Genomic DNA, 14,745 nt, shown 5'->3' with positions numbered 1-14,745 from the left:
ACCTGTGAAACCCATAAAGGCAACAGGTTTCTGCTAATAACCAAGAAAAATTATCTTTCACAATTGGTGCAGAATCCAACCAGAGGAGCAGCACTTTTAGACCTAATACTATCTAATAGACCTGACAGAATAACAAATCTGCAGGTGGTTGGGCATTTAGGAAATAGCGACCACAATATTGTGCAGTTTCACCTGTCTTTCACTAGGGGGACTTGTCAGGGAGTCACAAAAACATTGAACTTTAGGAAGGCAAAGTTTGAACAGCTTAGAGATGCCCTTAATCTGGTAGACTGGGACAATATCCTCAGAAATGAGAATACAGATAATAAATGGGAAATGTTTAAGAACATCCTAAATAGGCAGTGTAAGCGGTTTATACCTTGTGGGAATAAAAGGACTAGAAATAGGAAAAACCCAATGTGGCTAAACAAAGAAGTAAGACAGGCAATTAACAGTAAAAAGAAAGCATTTGCACTACTAAAGCAGGATGGCACCATTGAAGCTCTAAAAAACTATAGGGAGAAAAATACTTTATCTAAAAAACTAATTAAAGCTGCCAAAAAGGAAACAGAGAAGCACATTGCTAAGGAGAGTAAAACTAATCCCAAACGGTTCTTCAACTATATCAATAGTAAAAGAATAAAAACTGAAAATGTAGGCCCCTTAAAAAATAGTGAGGAAAGAATGGTTGTAGATGACGAGGAAAAAGCTAACATATTAAACACCTTCTTCTCCACGGTATTCACGGTGGAAAATGAAATGCTAGGTGAAATCCCAAGAAACAATGAAAACCCTATATTAAGGGTCACCAATCTAACCCAAGAAGAGGTGCGAAACCGGCTAAATAAGATTAAAATAGATAAATCTCCGGGTCCGGATGGCATACACCCACGAGTACTAAGAGAACTAAGTAATGTAATAGATAAACCATTATTTCTTATTTTTAGTGACTCTATAGCGACAGGGTCTGTTCCGCAGGACTGGCGCATAGCAAATGTGGTGCCAATATTCAAAAAGGGCTCTAAAAGTGAACCTGGAAATTATAGGCCAGTAAGTCTAACCTCTATTGTTGGTAAAATATTTGAAGGGTTTCTGAGGGATGTTATTCTGGATTATCTCAATGAGAATAACTGTTTAACTCCATATCAGCATGGGTTTATGAGAAATCGCTCCTGTCAAACCAATCTAATCAGTTTTTATGAAGAGGTAAGCTATAGACTGGACCACGGTGAGTCATTGGACGTGGTATATCTCGATTTTTCCAAAGCGTTTGATACCGTGCCGCACAAGAGGTTGGTACACAAAATGAGAATGCTTGGTCTGGGGGAAAATGTGTGTAAATGGGTTAGTAACTGGCTTAGTGATAGAAAGCAGAGGGTGGTTATAAATGGTATAGTCTCTAACTGGGTCGCTGTGACCAGTGGGGTACCGCAGGGGTCAGTATTGGGACCTGTTCTCTTCAACATATTCATTAATGATCTGGTAGAAGGTTTACACAGTAAAATATCGATATTTGCAGATGATACAAAACTATGTAAAGCAGTTAATACAAGAGAAGATAGTATTCTGCTACAGATGGATCTGGATAAGTTGGAAACTTGGGCTGAAAGGTGGCAGATGAGGTTTAACAATGATAAATGTAAGGTTATACACATGGGAAGAGGGAATCAATATCACCATTACACACTGAACGGGAAACCACTGGGTAAATCTGACAGGGAGAAGGACTTGGGGATCCTAGTTAATGATAAACTTACCTGGAGCAGCCAGTGCCAGGCAGCAGCTGCCAAGGCAAACAGGATCATGGGGTGCATTAAAAGAGGTCTGGATACACATGATGAGAGCATTATACTGCCTCTGTACAAATCCCTAGTTAGACCGCACATGGAGTACTGTGTCCAGTTTTGGGCACCGGTGCTCAGGAAGGATATAATGGAACTAGAGAGAGTACAAAGGAGGGCAACAAAATTAATAAAGGGGATGGGAGAACTACAATACCCAGATTAGCGAAATTAGGATTATTTAGTCTAGAAAAAAGACGACTGAGGGGCGATCTAATAACCATGTATAAGTATATAAGGGGACAATACAAATATCTCGCTGAGGATCTGTTTATACCAAGGAAGGTGACGGGCACAAGGGGGCATTCTTTGCGTCTGGAGGAGAGAAGGTTTTTCCACCAACATAGAAGAGGATTCTTTACTGTTAGGGCAGTGAGAATCTGGAATTGCTTGCCTGAGGAGGTGGTGATGGCGAACTCAGTCGAGGGGTTCAAGAGAGGCCTGGATGTCTTCCTGGAGCAGAACAATATTGTATCATACAATTATTAGGTTCTGTAGAAGGACGTAGATCTGGGTATTTATTATGATGGAATATAGGCTGAACTGGATGGACAAATGTCTTTTTTCGGCCTTACTAACTATGTTACTATGTTACTATGTTACTATGTGCATGAGATTCTACACCTCCCCCAATAAAAATAATTGGGGAAAAAGAGGGTCCATTCAAAAAGATAAAATAATAAGTATTTATTTCAAATATTAAAACAGATTTAAAAATTCAAGCAGGACTAACATACAGTGACACACACCAATAAAAAATAAATAAATAAATAAAAAACATCATGTACAATTAATCCAAGTGGACATTAGCTCATAGGTTTAATGAAATATATCACTCATGGTCCTTTTTAGTGTGTCTAGGTACCGCCCATAATTACCATATAAAATACATGCGCAAAGCAGTGATAGGGCTTTCTTTTGCCTGACGCTACACAATAATAGAGGGATTTGCACTCACCGAACAGAACAGAAGTGAAACATACAGTACTTGTCGCCACCACCACGACACCGTTTCGCCAGATGCTTCAAAAAGAAGTATTGAAATAAATACTTATTTTATTTTTTTTGAATGGACCCTCTTTTTCCCTAATTATTTTTATTGGGGGAGGTGTAGATTCTATATGTTTGAGGATATATTCCTATATGATAATTGCAGACTGTGTTTATAAATGTGCATGAGATTTCAGTAATCTCAGACATTTTGCTTGGACAGGAAAGTGCTGCATTTCCAGTGGCAAATATGTACGGGGAAAAAAATGCGGGAAAAGTGCAGCAAAAACGCGACATGTGAACATACCCTTTTTTCAGATCTTCAGATCTTCAAAAAATAAAATAAAAAGTAATTAAAAAAAGTTGCAAGTATCAAAAATAGTACTGATTAAATGTATAGCGTGTCCAGCAAAAAAACAAGCCCTCACACAGCTCTGACTTCAGAAAAACAGACTAAAAATATAAATAATTTTTAAAAAGTTATTATTTTCTGCAAGAGTAAAATATAATATATACCGTATACGGCATTTGGCATGGCCATAATTACATTAACCTCAGAATATAATTAACGTGTAAATTACACATGTCAATTATACAAATAACATAGAAAATAAAAATATACTAAATGAATCCAGAATTACTGTTTTTTTTTTTCTCCATTTACCCTGCCAAAAAGTAACAAGAAGTTGCAGATAGCATATATGGGAGGGTATTACATATAAATATTGCTTTTTTTTCTTTGAGCTTTAAAATTTAAGTGAATAGCACTTAGTTTCATGACCCTTCAACTTGACCAGGGTCATTTTATATCAATGTTCCCAGAAGGAAGAAGAAAACCACCATGAGGAATGCACACCACTCCTGAATTATATATAAGAAGGTAAACTTTTATTAACAAACCACATAAAAACAATTAAAAACCAATAACCAAACGACCCCTCCCACACATGTGGATGAACCCCGCAATTAAACAGGTATATGGAGCAATGCTATATATCACTGTGTTAGCACAATTCCAACAATATATGTCAGAACGCTATATACAGTCATGGCCAAAAGTATTGACACCCCTGCAATTCTGTCAGATAATACTCATTTTCTTCCTGAAAATGATTGCAAACACAAATTATTTGGTATTATTATCTTCATTTAATTTGTCTTAAATGAAAAAACACAAAAGAGAATGAAGCAAAAAGCAAAATATTGATCATTTCACACAAAACTCCAAAAATGGGCCAGACAAAAGTATTGGCACCCTCAGCCTAATACTTGGTTGTACAACCTTTAGCCAAAATAACTGCGATCAACCGCTTCCGGTAACCATCAATGAGTTTCTTACAATGCTCTGCTGGAATTTTAGACCATTCTTCTTTGGCAAACTGCTCCAGGTCCCTGATATTTGAAGGGTGCCTTCTCCAAACTGCCATTTTTATATCTCTCCACATGTGTTCCATGGGATTCAGGTCTGGACTCATTGCTGGCCACCTTAGAAATCTCCAGTGCTTTCTCTCAAACCATTTTCTAGTGCTTTTTGAAGTGTGTTTTGGGTCATTGTCCTGCTGGAAGACCCATGATCTCTGAGGGAGACCCAGCTTTCTCACACTGGGCCCTACATTATTCTGCAAAATTTGTTGGTAGTTTTCAGACTTCATAATGCCATGCACACGGTCAAGCAATCCAGTGCCAGAGGCAGCAAAGCAACCCTAAAACATCAGGGAAACTCTGCCATGTTTGACTGTAGGGACCGTGTTCTTTTCTTTGAATGCCTCTTTTTTTCTCCTGTAAACTCTATGTTGATGCCTTTGCTCAAAAAGCTCTACTTTTGTCTCATCTGACCAGAGAACAGTCTTCCAAAACATTTTAGGCGTCTTCAGGTACGTTTTGGCAAACTCCAGCCTGGCTTTTTTATGTCTCGGGGTAAGTAGTGGGGTATTCCTGGGTCTCCTACCATACAGTCCCTTTTCATTCAGACGCCGACGGATAGTACGGGTTGACACTGTTGTACCCTCGGACTGCAGGGCAGCTTGAACTTGTTTAGATGTTAGTCGAGGTTCTTTATCCAACATCTGCACAATCTTGCGTTGAAATCTCTTGTCAATTTTTCTTTTCCGTCCACATCTAGGAAGGTTAGCCACAGTGCCATGGGCTTTAAACTTCTTGCTGACACTGCGCACGGTAGACACAGGAACATTCAGGTCTTTGGAGATGGACTTGTAGCCTTGAGATTGCTCATGCTTCCTCACAATTTGGTTTCTCAAGTCCTCAGACAGTTCTTTGGTCTTCTTTCTTTTCTCCATGCTCAATGTGGTACACACAAGGACACAAGACATAGGTTGAGTCAACTTTAATCCATGTCAACTGGCTGCAAGTGTGATTTAGTTATTGCCAACACCTGTTAGGTGCCACAGGTAAGTTACAGGTGCTGTTAATTGCACAAATTATAGAAGCATCACATGATTTTTCTAACAGTGCCAATACTTTTGTCCACCCCCTTTTTTATGTTTGGTGTGGAATTATATCCAATTTGGCTTTAGGACAATTCTTTTTGTGTTTTTTTTTTTCATTTAAGCCAAATTAAATGAAGATAATAATCCCAAATAATTTGTGTTTGCAATCATTCTCAGGAAGAAAATGAGTATTATCTGACAGAATTGCAGGGGTGTCAATACTTTTGGCCATGACTGTATATATGCCAATAATCAAATACCTTAAACATAATAATCCCTAAATACCCCTGTGCAGAAAAAATCCGCAAAATGCAAAGATGAACAAGAAAAAGAGTTGAACGCCAAAGGGGCCGAATTTGTTGATATTTGAGGCCAGTTACCTATAATAGGAGCTGAGGTACCTCATCGGCTGGCCTATGGGCACCTCAGCTCCTATTATAGGTAACTGGCCTCAAATATCAACAAATTGTGCCCCTTTGGCGTTCCACTCTTTTTCTTGTTCATCTTTGCATTTTGCGGATTTTTTCTGCACAGGGGTATTTAGGGAATATTATGTTTAAGGTATTTGATTATTGGCATATATATAGTGTTCTGACGTATATTGTTGGAATTGTGCTGACACAGTGATATATAACATTGCTCCATATACCTGTTTAATTGCGGGGTTCATCCACATGTGTGGGAGGGGTCGTTTGGTTATTGGTTTTTAATTGTTTTTATGTGGTTTGTTAATAAAAGTTTACCTTCTTGTATATAATTCAGGAGTGGTGTGCATTCCTCATGGTGGTTTTCTTGTTCCTTCTGGTGTCATTTAGCTTTATTACCACTAGTTTGCACCCCTGCAATATAAAGTATTGGTAGTGCGCCAGTCTCTTTCTTTTTACATTTATATCAATGTTCATCACGCATAACCAGCTAGGTAGTTTTTACAATAGTAGTAAATGATACATAGTCTCGACAATGATCTCTTCTTACCTCGGCATCCTTCCAGCTAAGTTCCCGAGCCACATACATGTGACAATAACCTTTATAGGAGATCCAGCCATCTTTACAAGGACCTTGGCAGAAAAACTTTGGGTTAAGGTCATCTGACACTGATGACTCACTTTGTTCTCCACTGTGGCTATGGTGCTCATGGGAAGAGCCAAACCCAATGTTTAGGAATGGAAGATTGATACCAGAGGATCTCGAGTCTTGAGGTTTCCCAAATAGAAACCCTATAATAAACATTTGCTAGGTTAGTGGTCTTAACCACACGTCTTTTCTGTTGAGCTATGGTTTAGATTGATTACAAAGGAAAAGAACATAACTTACCTAGAGAACCGTGAAGAAACAGCAAAGGAAGTAACAGTGATAAAGACAGCATGCTGGACATCTTTAGTCCTGTAAAAACGTAATGCGAGTATATTTGACTGATACATGTAATAAAAATATATCCATACATATATAGTAAGGATATTATTAAAATGTGAAGCCCATATAGGGCCTGACTAGCCCAACAGTTTTAGAAGTTCAAGGTCTGACACCACAAAAGTCCAGTAGAAGACAGGTTTGAAGCCAACCACTTGTCACTAGGGTCTAATGGAAATGGGTTGATTCACAAAAGCCCTATAAGATCAGGTTAATGATGTGTGTGATAATAACGAATAACAAATACGGTAGTTATTATTGGGAGTGTACATGTTCTATTTAATGGGAGTGAAAATAAGAATAATTTCCTCTAGGGTACCCAATAAGATTCCGTGAGACATTGACCACATCAGTAAACTAAAACTCATTTTGGAGTTAGTCGCTAGATAGTTCATCATTTTATATATATTGTAACTTTTGTAATAGAGCTTATTTATTTGGATCTTTAGATGGGCCATAATATCATAGTGTCACAGTTCGCTGATACACCACTTGGAATTATCCACTATTATATATTTATCCCTCAGACAGGACACATTGCATTTTCTACAATACAACTCTAATGCCCTGAAGACATCAAGAGCCACTAAGGTTACAAGGATAACTTTCCTATCATTGAACAAAAATATAATAATTAGCGTTAAGTCCAAATGAAACAACTGTTTTAACTGACCCCTTTGGTTCAGTAGAATCCTGTCTCAAAATTTGGTGTGCTCTTGAATTTTAGTAAGATTGTAATTATCATTATTTTACAGCTATTTTGCCTAAATGTTTATATCAGTATTATTGGCTGTAGACATATATTGCTTAAAATCTTAATAAATTATTATGGTTCTCCAATGTGCCCATAAAAAATGTTGGATAAGTGGTTCAGGAAAAAAGTTGGCAACCTTATAAATGTTATATAAATTATAAGTTCATGACATCCACTTGATATTTGTAGGTGGGGGTGTCCAATTTAATTTGAGGTTTGGTCCTGAAAACAATTTCCTTTGGTGAACCAGGATGTCCTCATCCACACTAGCGTAACCTATATAAAATGTATTCTTAGTGGCGGAAGGGAAGTTATAACCCCCTGCCAACGTTTGCATTTGCAAAAAAAAATGTAACCACTTTGTTTATTTGTTTCCGAAGCCAGTTGCTTCTCCAATATTCTCCAATATTTCCAAAGCTAGACCATGTTACTTAATAAAATGGACCCACATCTGTAGGGGATCACTTTCAGATCACTGGGATCCGGCTGCTGTGATACCCACCAATCCCGAGAGCTAGGAGACCCTTTGGAATGGAGCAGTGATCGATCATGCATTCTACCACTCCATTCGTTATTAATGGAACCATTGGAGATAGGTGAGCTTAGTTTGGTTGGTCACTACCGTAGAAATGAATGGAGCTGCAGTGCGCATGCTTGACCACCGCTGCATTCCCACCAAGCTCTTCAGAGCTCTGGTTCTTGAGACAGGTGGAAGTCCCAGCAGTCGGACCACCATCGATCTCTCCTTTTCTGCTAGACCCCTCAGAATTTTCTGTCTAGGAATAAAGGATCAGGCATGTTGAGTGAGACTGAAAATAGTTAAGTTGGAAGATCCACTAATTCATTGGACCAGTTGGCCCATACCAGAAGGGTTCCCTGAAGTTATAATCAGGAGATCCTTCTAATAAAAATCTATCATCCAAAGTGGAAATCCCCTAAAGACAAACACACGAACAGCAATATGAGGATGCAGCGCAAGGAGCAGATGCCTACCTGAATGTCTTGCTCTTCTGCTTTCCTACAGGAGTGTGTGAATACTTTATATATTTCTGAACATGTGTCAAAGTCCAATAAAATGTTAGCAATGGTATTTATTTTATTTGTCTTGTTATGGTGAAAACAAGAATGGTAGCAGGTTTACACACCCAGACAGCAAACATATCACCCTTCACCAAGTTGTCTCAAATATGAAAAAAAAGTGGCGGGATTACTGTGATTTTCCTCCTTACCTGCAATGCAAAAAAAAAAGTGAGACATCCTATAACATATTCATTCTTGAACAAAACTACTATATATCATCTACTATATAATTGTCTTAGGGTCACTTCCGTCTTTCTGTCCGTCATTCTGTCTGTCACGGATATTCTTTGGTCGCGGCCTCTGTCTGTCATGGAATTCAAGTCGCTGATTGGTCTCGCCAGCTGCCTGTCATGGCTGCCGCGACCAATCAGCGATGACCACAGTCCGATTAGTCCCTCCCTACTCCCCTGCAGTCAGCGCCCGGCGCCCGCTCCATACTCCCCGCAGTCACCGCTCACACAGGGTTAATACCAGCGGTAACGGACCGCGTTATGCCGCGGGTAACTCACTCCGTTACCGCGGCTATTAACCCTGTGTGACCAAGTTTTTACTATTGATGCTGCCCATGCAGCATCAATAGTAAAAACATCTAATGTTAAAAATCATAAAAAAAATAAAAAATCATTATATACTCACCTTGCGCCGCCTTTCCCGCTCCTCGCTACGCTCCGGTAACCGCTCCATGCAAGCGGCAAGGATGGTATGGGAGAAGGACCTGCCATGACGTCACGGTCATGTGACTGCAACGTCATCACAGGTCCTGCGCGCCTGCGCGAGAACGACCTGCCATGACGTCACAGTCATGTGACCGAACTACAAGGGGCCCTCGGAAGGTGAGTATATGTTTATTTTGTAACCTGCGACATACATGACTGGGCAATATACTACGTAGCTGGGCAATATACTACGTGACTGGCCAATATACTACATGGCTGGGCAATATACTATGTAGCTCTGTGCTGTATACTACGTCACTGTGCAATATACTACATGGCTCTGTGCTGTATACTACGTCACTGGGCAATATACTACGTAACTGGGCAATATACTATGTGGCTGGGCAATATACTACATGGCTCTGTGCTGTATACTACGTCACTGGGCAATATACTACGTCACTGGGCAATATACTACGTCGCTGGGCAATATACTACGTGGCTGGGAAATATACTACGTGGCTGGGCAATATACTACGTAACTGGGCAATATACTACGTGACTGGGCAATATACTACGTGTTTGGGCAATATACTACGTGACTGGGCAATATACTACGTGGCTGGGCAATATACTACGTGTTTGGGCAATGTGCTACGTGGCTGGGCAATATACTACGTGACTGGGCAATATACTACGTGACTGGGCAATATACTACGTGGCTGGGCAATATACTACATGACTGGGCAATATACTACGTGGTTGGGCAATATACTACGTGGGCTGTGCAATATACTACGTGGACATGCATATTCTAGAATACCCGATGCGTTAGAATCGGGCCACCATCTAGTCTCTATATAAATCAGTAGCACATATAAATACATGATCTCCTTTCAGTGGCCGGTAGGACCCTTGTAACCTTAAAATGTTAACAAACTCCCTCATTTCCTGGTAATTCTGCAGCTGGGTGGATGGCAACCATTTCCACAGCAATTGGTATAATATGAAGAATCTACCAGTATATGAAGCCACAGCTGTCCATGCCCTTACATCCTCTAGATAGACACAATAGTATTTGCAGAGTAGCTGCCCTGTCATTTTCTATGAAAGTAGGAGAGAGAAGGAGGAAAAAACCACAGTCCTACCAATGGTACTAGTGGAATACATATCATATTAGTGGTAGACCATGTCAATCTTATGGGGGCCTTTGAAAAAAAGCAGCCAATGTTGGCTGGTCTTCTTCTCGTTCCTACTTCATGGTGGGAACCTGCACAGGAACCAGCTACCCAGAAGAACCAGATTAAGGTATTGACCCTGTGTGGTAAAACCGGACCTCCTAATGGGGAGCTAATAATGATCTATGATGTGGAGCCCCCATTCCTCCATGTAGCCCACAAAATGGCAACTTCTATTAGGTGTGTTTGTCTTAGCTGCCAATCCTCAGGAGCCATATTTAGCCTGAGTATATAAACATCGTCCTGTTTAGAAGCTCCAGCCTTGTGCAAAGAAGTTAAATTCCTTTAATCTCTGGTTGCTACAGAAGACTAAAGTCAATATTTAGTGAAATAACACGACCTGCCACATACTTTGCTTACTTTTTGTGCTTAAGAGAAAGAGAAGAGGTATTTGAAGGGATAATCCTGGGTGGTAGCTATGTCCAAAGACATAATGTAGTTATCCTTCCTCTGCTGACAGAATGGAATGGCTATGAGGAACTGTAACATTTACAAGAAATGCAGAACAAGTGAAAGCAGAGTGATGTTGATGCCACTAAAGACCATTGGCAAAACTGAAGATCCCCCTTTATGGAGGCACCATATTCATCTAGAAAAACAATGGGGATCTTATAATGTGTGTTATATATAAGAATCCAGATTCTAGAAGACACCTTCGGCACTCAAAATATGACACTTCGGGTTTGATTGAGTGCATATCAAGAGTTTTTAACTCACAACTGACATATGAAAAGGACAAAACATAGTTTCCAATGTTTCGGCATCTATGCCTTTATCAATTAAATCTATGTAAATAACAAAAGAAAAAATTCAAATAAAATTGAAAAATGACAAACATATGTTGTATGAATAGGTCACGTCAAAAACATCTCATGTTGTTAATCAAAATCATAAATTTCTGCAATACATCAATGAACATGACCGATATAATATATATGAATTACTATATCATTCATTTAAAGATGGTTTGAACAATCTTCATAATAAATATGTTGTATGAAAGAGAGATATATACGGTAAGTAAATATTTAACCAGTGGGATCATGCAGCAAATTAGTCTCATTAGACATTAAACTTTTTCGTCAGGGGTGATACAGGGGGAGAGGGCTCAGTCACGGTTGATACTGGGAGAGGAGGCGCAGTCAGGGGTGATACATGGAGAGGGCGCAATCACGGTAATACAGGGAGAGGGGGCTCAGTCAGGGGTGATACAGAGGGAAGGGGCGCAGTCAGAGGTGATACAGAGGGAGTGGGCTCAGTCGGGTGATACGGGGGAGGGGGTGCACTCAGAGGTGATACCGGGAGAGGGGGCACAGTCAGGGGTGATACAGGGAGAGGGGGCTCAGTCAGGGGGTGATACAGGGGGAGGGGGCACAGTCAGGGGGTGACACAGGGGGAGGGGGCACAGTCAGAGATGATACAGGGGAAGGAGCTCAGTCAGGGGCGATATAAGTGGAGATGGCGCAGTCAGGGGGATTCAACAGGAGTGATACAGGGGGAAAGGGACTCAGGGTGATGGCGCAGTCGAGGTAGCGCAGTCAGGGATAATACAGGCGAGGGGCTGAGTCAGTCAGGGGTGATACAGGGAAAGGAGGCTCAGTCAGTCAGGGGTGATACAGGTGTAAGGGGTGTGTTGGGGGTCAAGTCATGCCCTGCATCCCTTCGCATCCCTTCCCGATAAAGGGGGGTACGTTTTACGTGTAAAATGGTGTATTATGTGATAATGCTTTATTGTGTAGTATGAGGCTAAATAATGTTATGATGTTTGCGTAATGTGTAAGTTAAGGTACCGTCTCACAGTGGCACTTTGGTCGCTACGATGGCACGATCCGTGACGCTCCAGCGTCGCTCCATTATCGCTCCAGCGTCGTAGACTGAGGTCACACTTCGCAATGCACGGCACTGGAGCGATAATTTCATGACGTATTTGCGATGTAGAATCAGCAGAGGAGGTGGAGAATATCGTGCACACCTTTGTTACACGATGCGATCATGCCACCACAGCGGGACACTTGACGACGAAAGAAAGTTTCAAACGATCTGCTACGACGTACGATTCTCAGCGGGGTCCCTGATCGCAGTAGCGTGTCAGACACAGCGAGATCGTAAGTATATCGCTGGAACATCATGGATCGTGCCGTCGTAGCGACCAAAGTGCCACTGTGAGACGGTACCCTTAGTCATCTTTATGGACTAGGAATAGAGATGGGGAGATACAGTATAAGAGTAAAGTCTAGTAATAGTAATGGGTAATATACCGATTAATACAGTGAGGGGCACTGTATATTAGGAGATTAGATAAGGTTTGGATAAGAACTGATTAAGAAATAGGGGATTTCCAGGTTAGGAGGGGCCAGGGTCGTGATAGTTGAGACGCTTCTTGGGTTTAGTTAGTTAGAGAGTGGGATGAAGAACACTAAGGTTGTTGCAGGAACAAGTTTAAGAAGAGGAGTCCAGCAGTCCAGGGCCTTCGGGGCTTGAAGTCACACCAGCACGAGGGGACAAGAGCAGCACGAGAGTGGCAGCAACTATGTTCAATGGGAAATTGTCTAAGACTTACAGTCTGGAAAAGGTTTGGAAGCGCCATCCTTTTATTTTGCCCTCGGAGGGGAAACCAGGGGGGACCCCTAGGCAAGAACTAGTCTGGCTAGTTGGGAAGCTATAGTTCCTTGCAGAATGGGAGGGGTCAAATGCTGAATGGGCGGGGCAACCGGAAGCAGCTCCACCCACGGAAGGGCGGAGTCAGGAAGAAGAAAACCTTGTGTCGACAGTACGGCGCCATTTCGAGACGTGGCATCGGCACCAATGGAGCATTCCTGCACCCATTTTTGCTGTGGAGTGGGCTGCGTGGAGTGGAAGTGGCGACTCGCGGAAAAGAGAAAGAAGCCTGGTGGCCTTCAAGAAGAGGCACCTTGTAAGGAAGCGCCCAATGACATCATGTTGTGAGGCAGTAACTCATGTCACAGGTAGGGGCGCTGTGTGTTCTCCCCAGGTTGTGCATGCAGACGGATGAAGTCCATTGCTGTGCATGGGAGTCACGGATTTCCGATCCGGGTTTTCCATGTGGCTGAAGTCCACAGGTTTGTGTGTGTTAAAAGCTCTGCAGTTAGAGGTATGGGTGTGTCAGGTGCCAGGTGTATGTCAGTGTCAGTCTTGTGTGTGCTGGTGTGCAGAACAGAGGCCTGCAGAGCACTGGCTGAGTGCATGGAGGCACAGCCCAGTGGAGCCAGCACCCAGGGCAGCTGAATAGAATGGCACCTGCAGTGTATACAGTGATGCAAGCCGTTCATGGTACTGGTCTTGGTCATGGACAGTCCTGTGCCTGGAGGTGGATGTCCTGTGCCCGAAAGAGATGGATGTGGACAGTCCTGTGCCTGGAGGTGGATGTCCTGTGCCCGAAGGAGTCGGATGTGGACAGTCCTGTGCCCAAAGGTGGATGTCCTGTGCCCGAAAGAGACGGATGTGGACAGTCCTGTGCCCAGAGATGGATGTCCTGTGCCCGAAAGAGGACCAGCATGTGTAACGATTGCAAACTGGTGGATATGGTACCCGACTCCTATCCGGAGGATATCCTGGGCTGTGTATGGCTGTGTGGGTAAAGAGATTGTAAGAGACTGTGATGCAGGACACCCACGAGAACTAGTCAGAAGAGGGCTGGTGTGTATAGTGTGTGCAACATCTAAAGATGTGTGTTTGGAGACTTTAGTATGGCATACGGTCGCCCAGGGAAACTGGACAAGGAAAGTCTGGCCTGTTTAGGGACTGCAAATCTAAAGCCATATGATATGTATTTCTATGAACTGGTGTGAACTGAACACAGATAATATACACTGAAATGATATGCACTTGTGTGTGAATTGGACTTTAATGCTGTGAGGAAACACATTAAAGAGATTTTGTGTTGGAACTTTGTGTGTCAGTGCCTCTTCACTGCGTACGATGCTGCTGCAGCCTCACATACTGTATGGTTGAAAGAATGCGGGCAATGTGAACTGAGGCATACCCCAAATCGTGCTGCATAGCATTGTGCAAAATCTGCTGGAAACATTTTTTCAAGACAGCTTGATGTGGCTCGGTGGGGCCACGAAGACTGAAGGCTTCTGGCAATAACTCTGTGGTGTTACGAAGATTTGCTGTGGATCGGCTGCTCCATGAAGTCTACGCAGCAAGAGGTTCTGCAGCAGCAGGAGCTGCAATTCTGGCAGCAGCAAGAGGCGCTGCAGTTGCAGCAGAGAATGTGTTTATGTACTGTCTCAGGCATAGATCCCGGAAATGTTGGTACCTGCCATAGGGGTCGCCAAATTAGGGTCAGAGTGTAATTCCGATAGC

General features: G+C 42.0%; 1 protein-coding gene across 1 annotated transcript in view; it reads right to left on the bottom strand.

Moving 5' to 3' along the window:
* The window catches only part of LOC138665334 (struthiocalcin-2-like), a 56,971-nt gene extending 48,512 nt beyond the window's left edge, over positions 1–8,459 (bottom strand). The window contains exons 1-3 of the mRNA XM_069752719.1: positions 8,436–8,459; positions 6,593–6,661; positions 6,254–6,495 (exon numbers count right to left, since the gene is read on the bottom strand). Coding sequence (XP_069608820.1) covers positions 6,254–6,495; positions 6,593–6,653 — 303 coding nt within the window. The 5' untranslated portion in view covers positions 6,654–6,661; positions 8,436–8,459. The remainder of the gene's footprint in view (positions 1–6,253; positions 6,496–6,592; positions 6,662–8,435) is intronic.
* Positions 8,460–14,745: the final 6,286 nt, after the last annotated feature.

Source organism: Ranitomeya imitator, chromosome 2, assembly GCF_032444005.1.
Source record: "Ranitomeya imitator isolate aRanImi1 chromosome 2, aRanImi1.pri, whole genome shotgun sequence".
NCBI classification, from domain to species: Eukaryota; Metazoa; Chordata; class Amphibia; order Anura; family Dendrobatidae; genus Ranitomeya; species Ranitomeya imitator.
The sequence above is the reverse complement of the archived record's forward strand: the minus strand, read 5'-3'. Positions and strand labels throughout refer to the sequence as shown.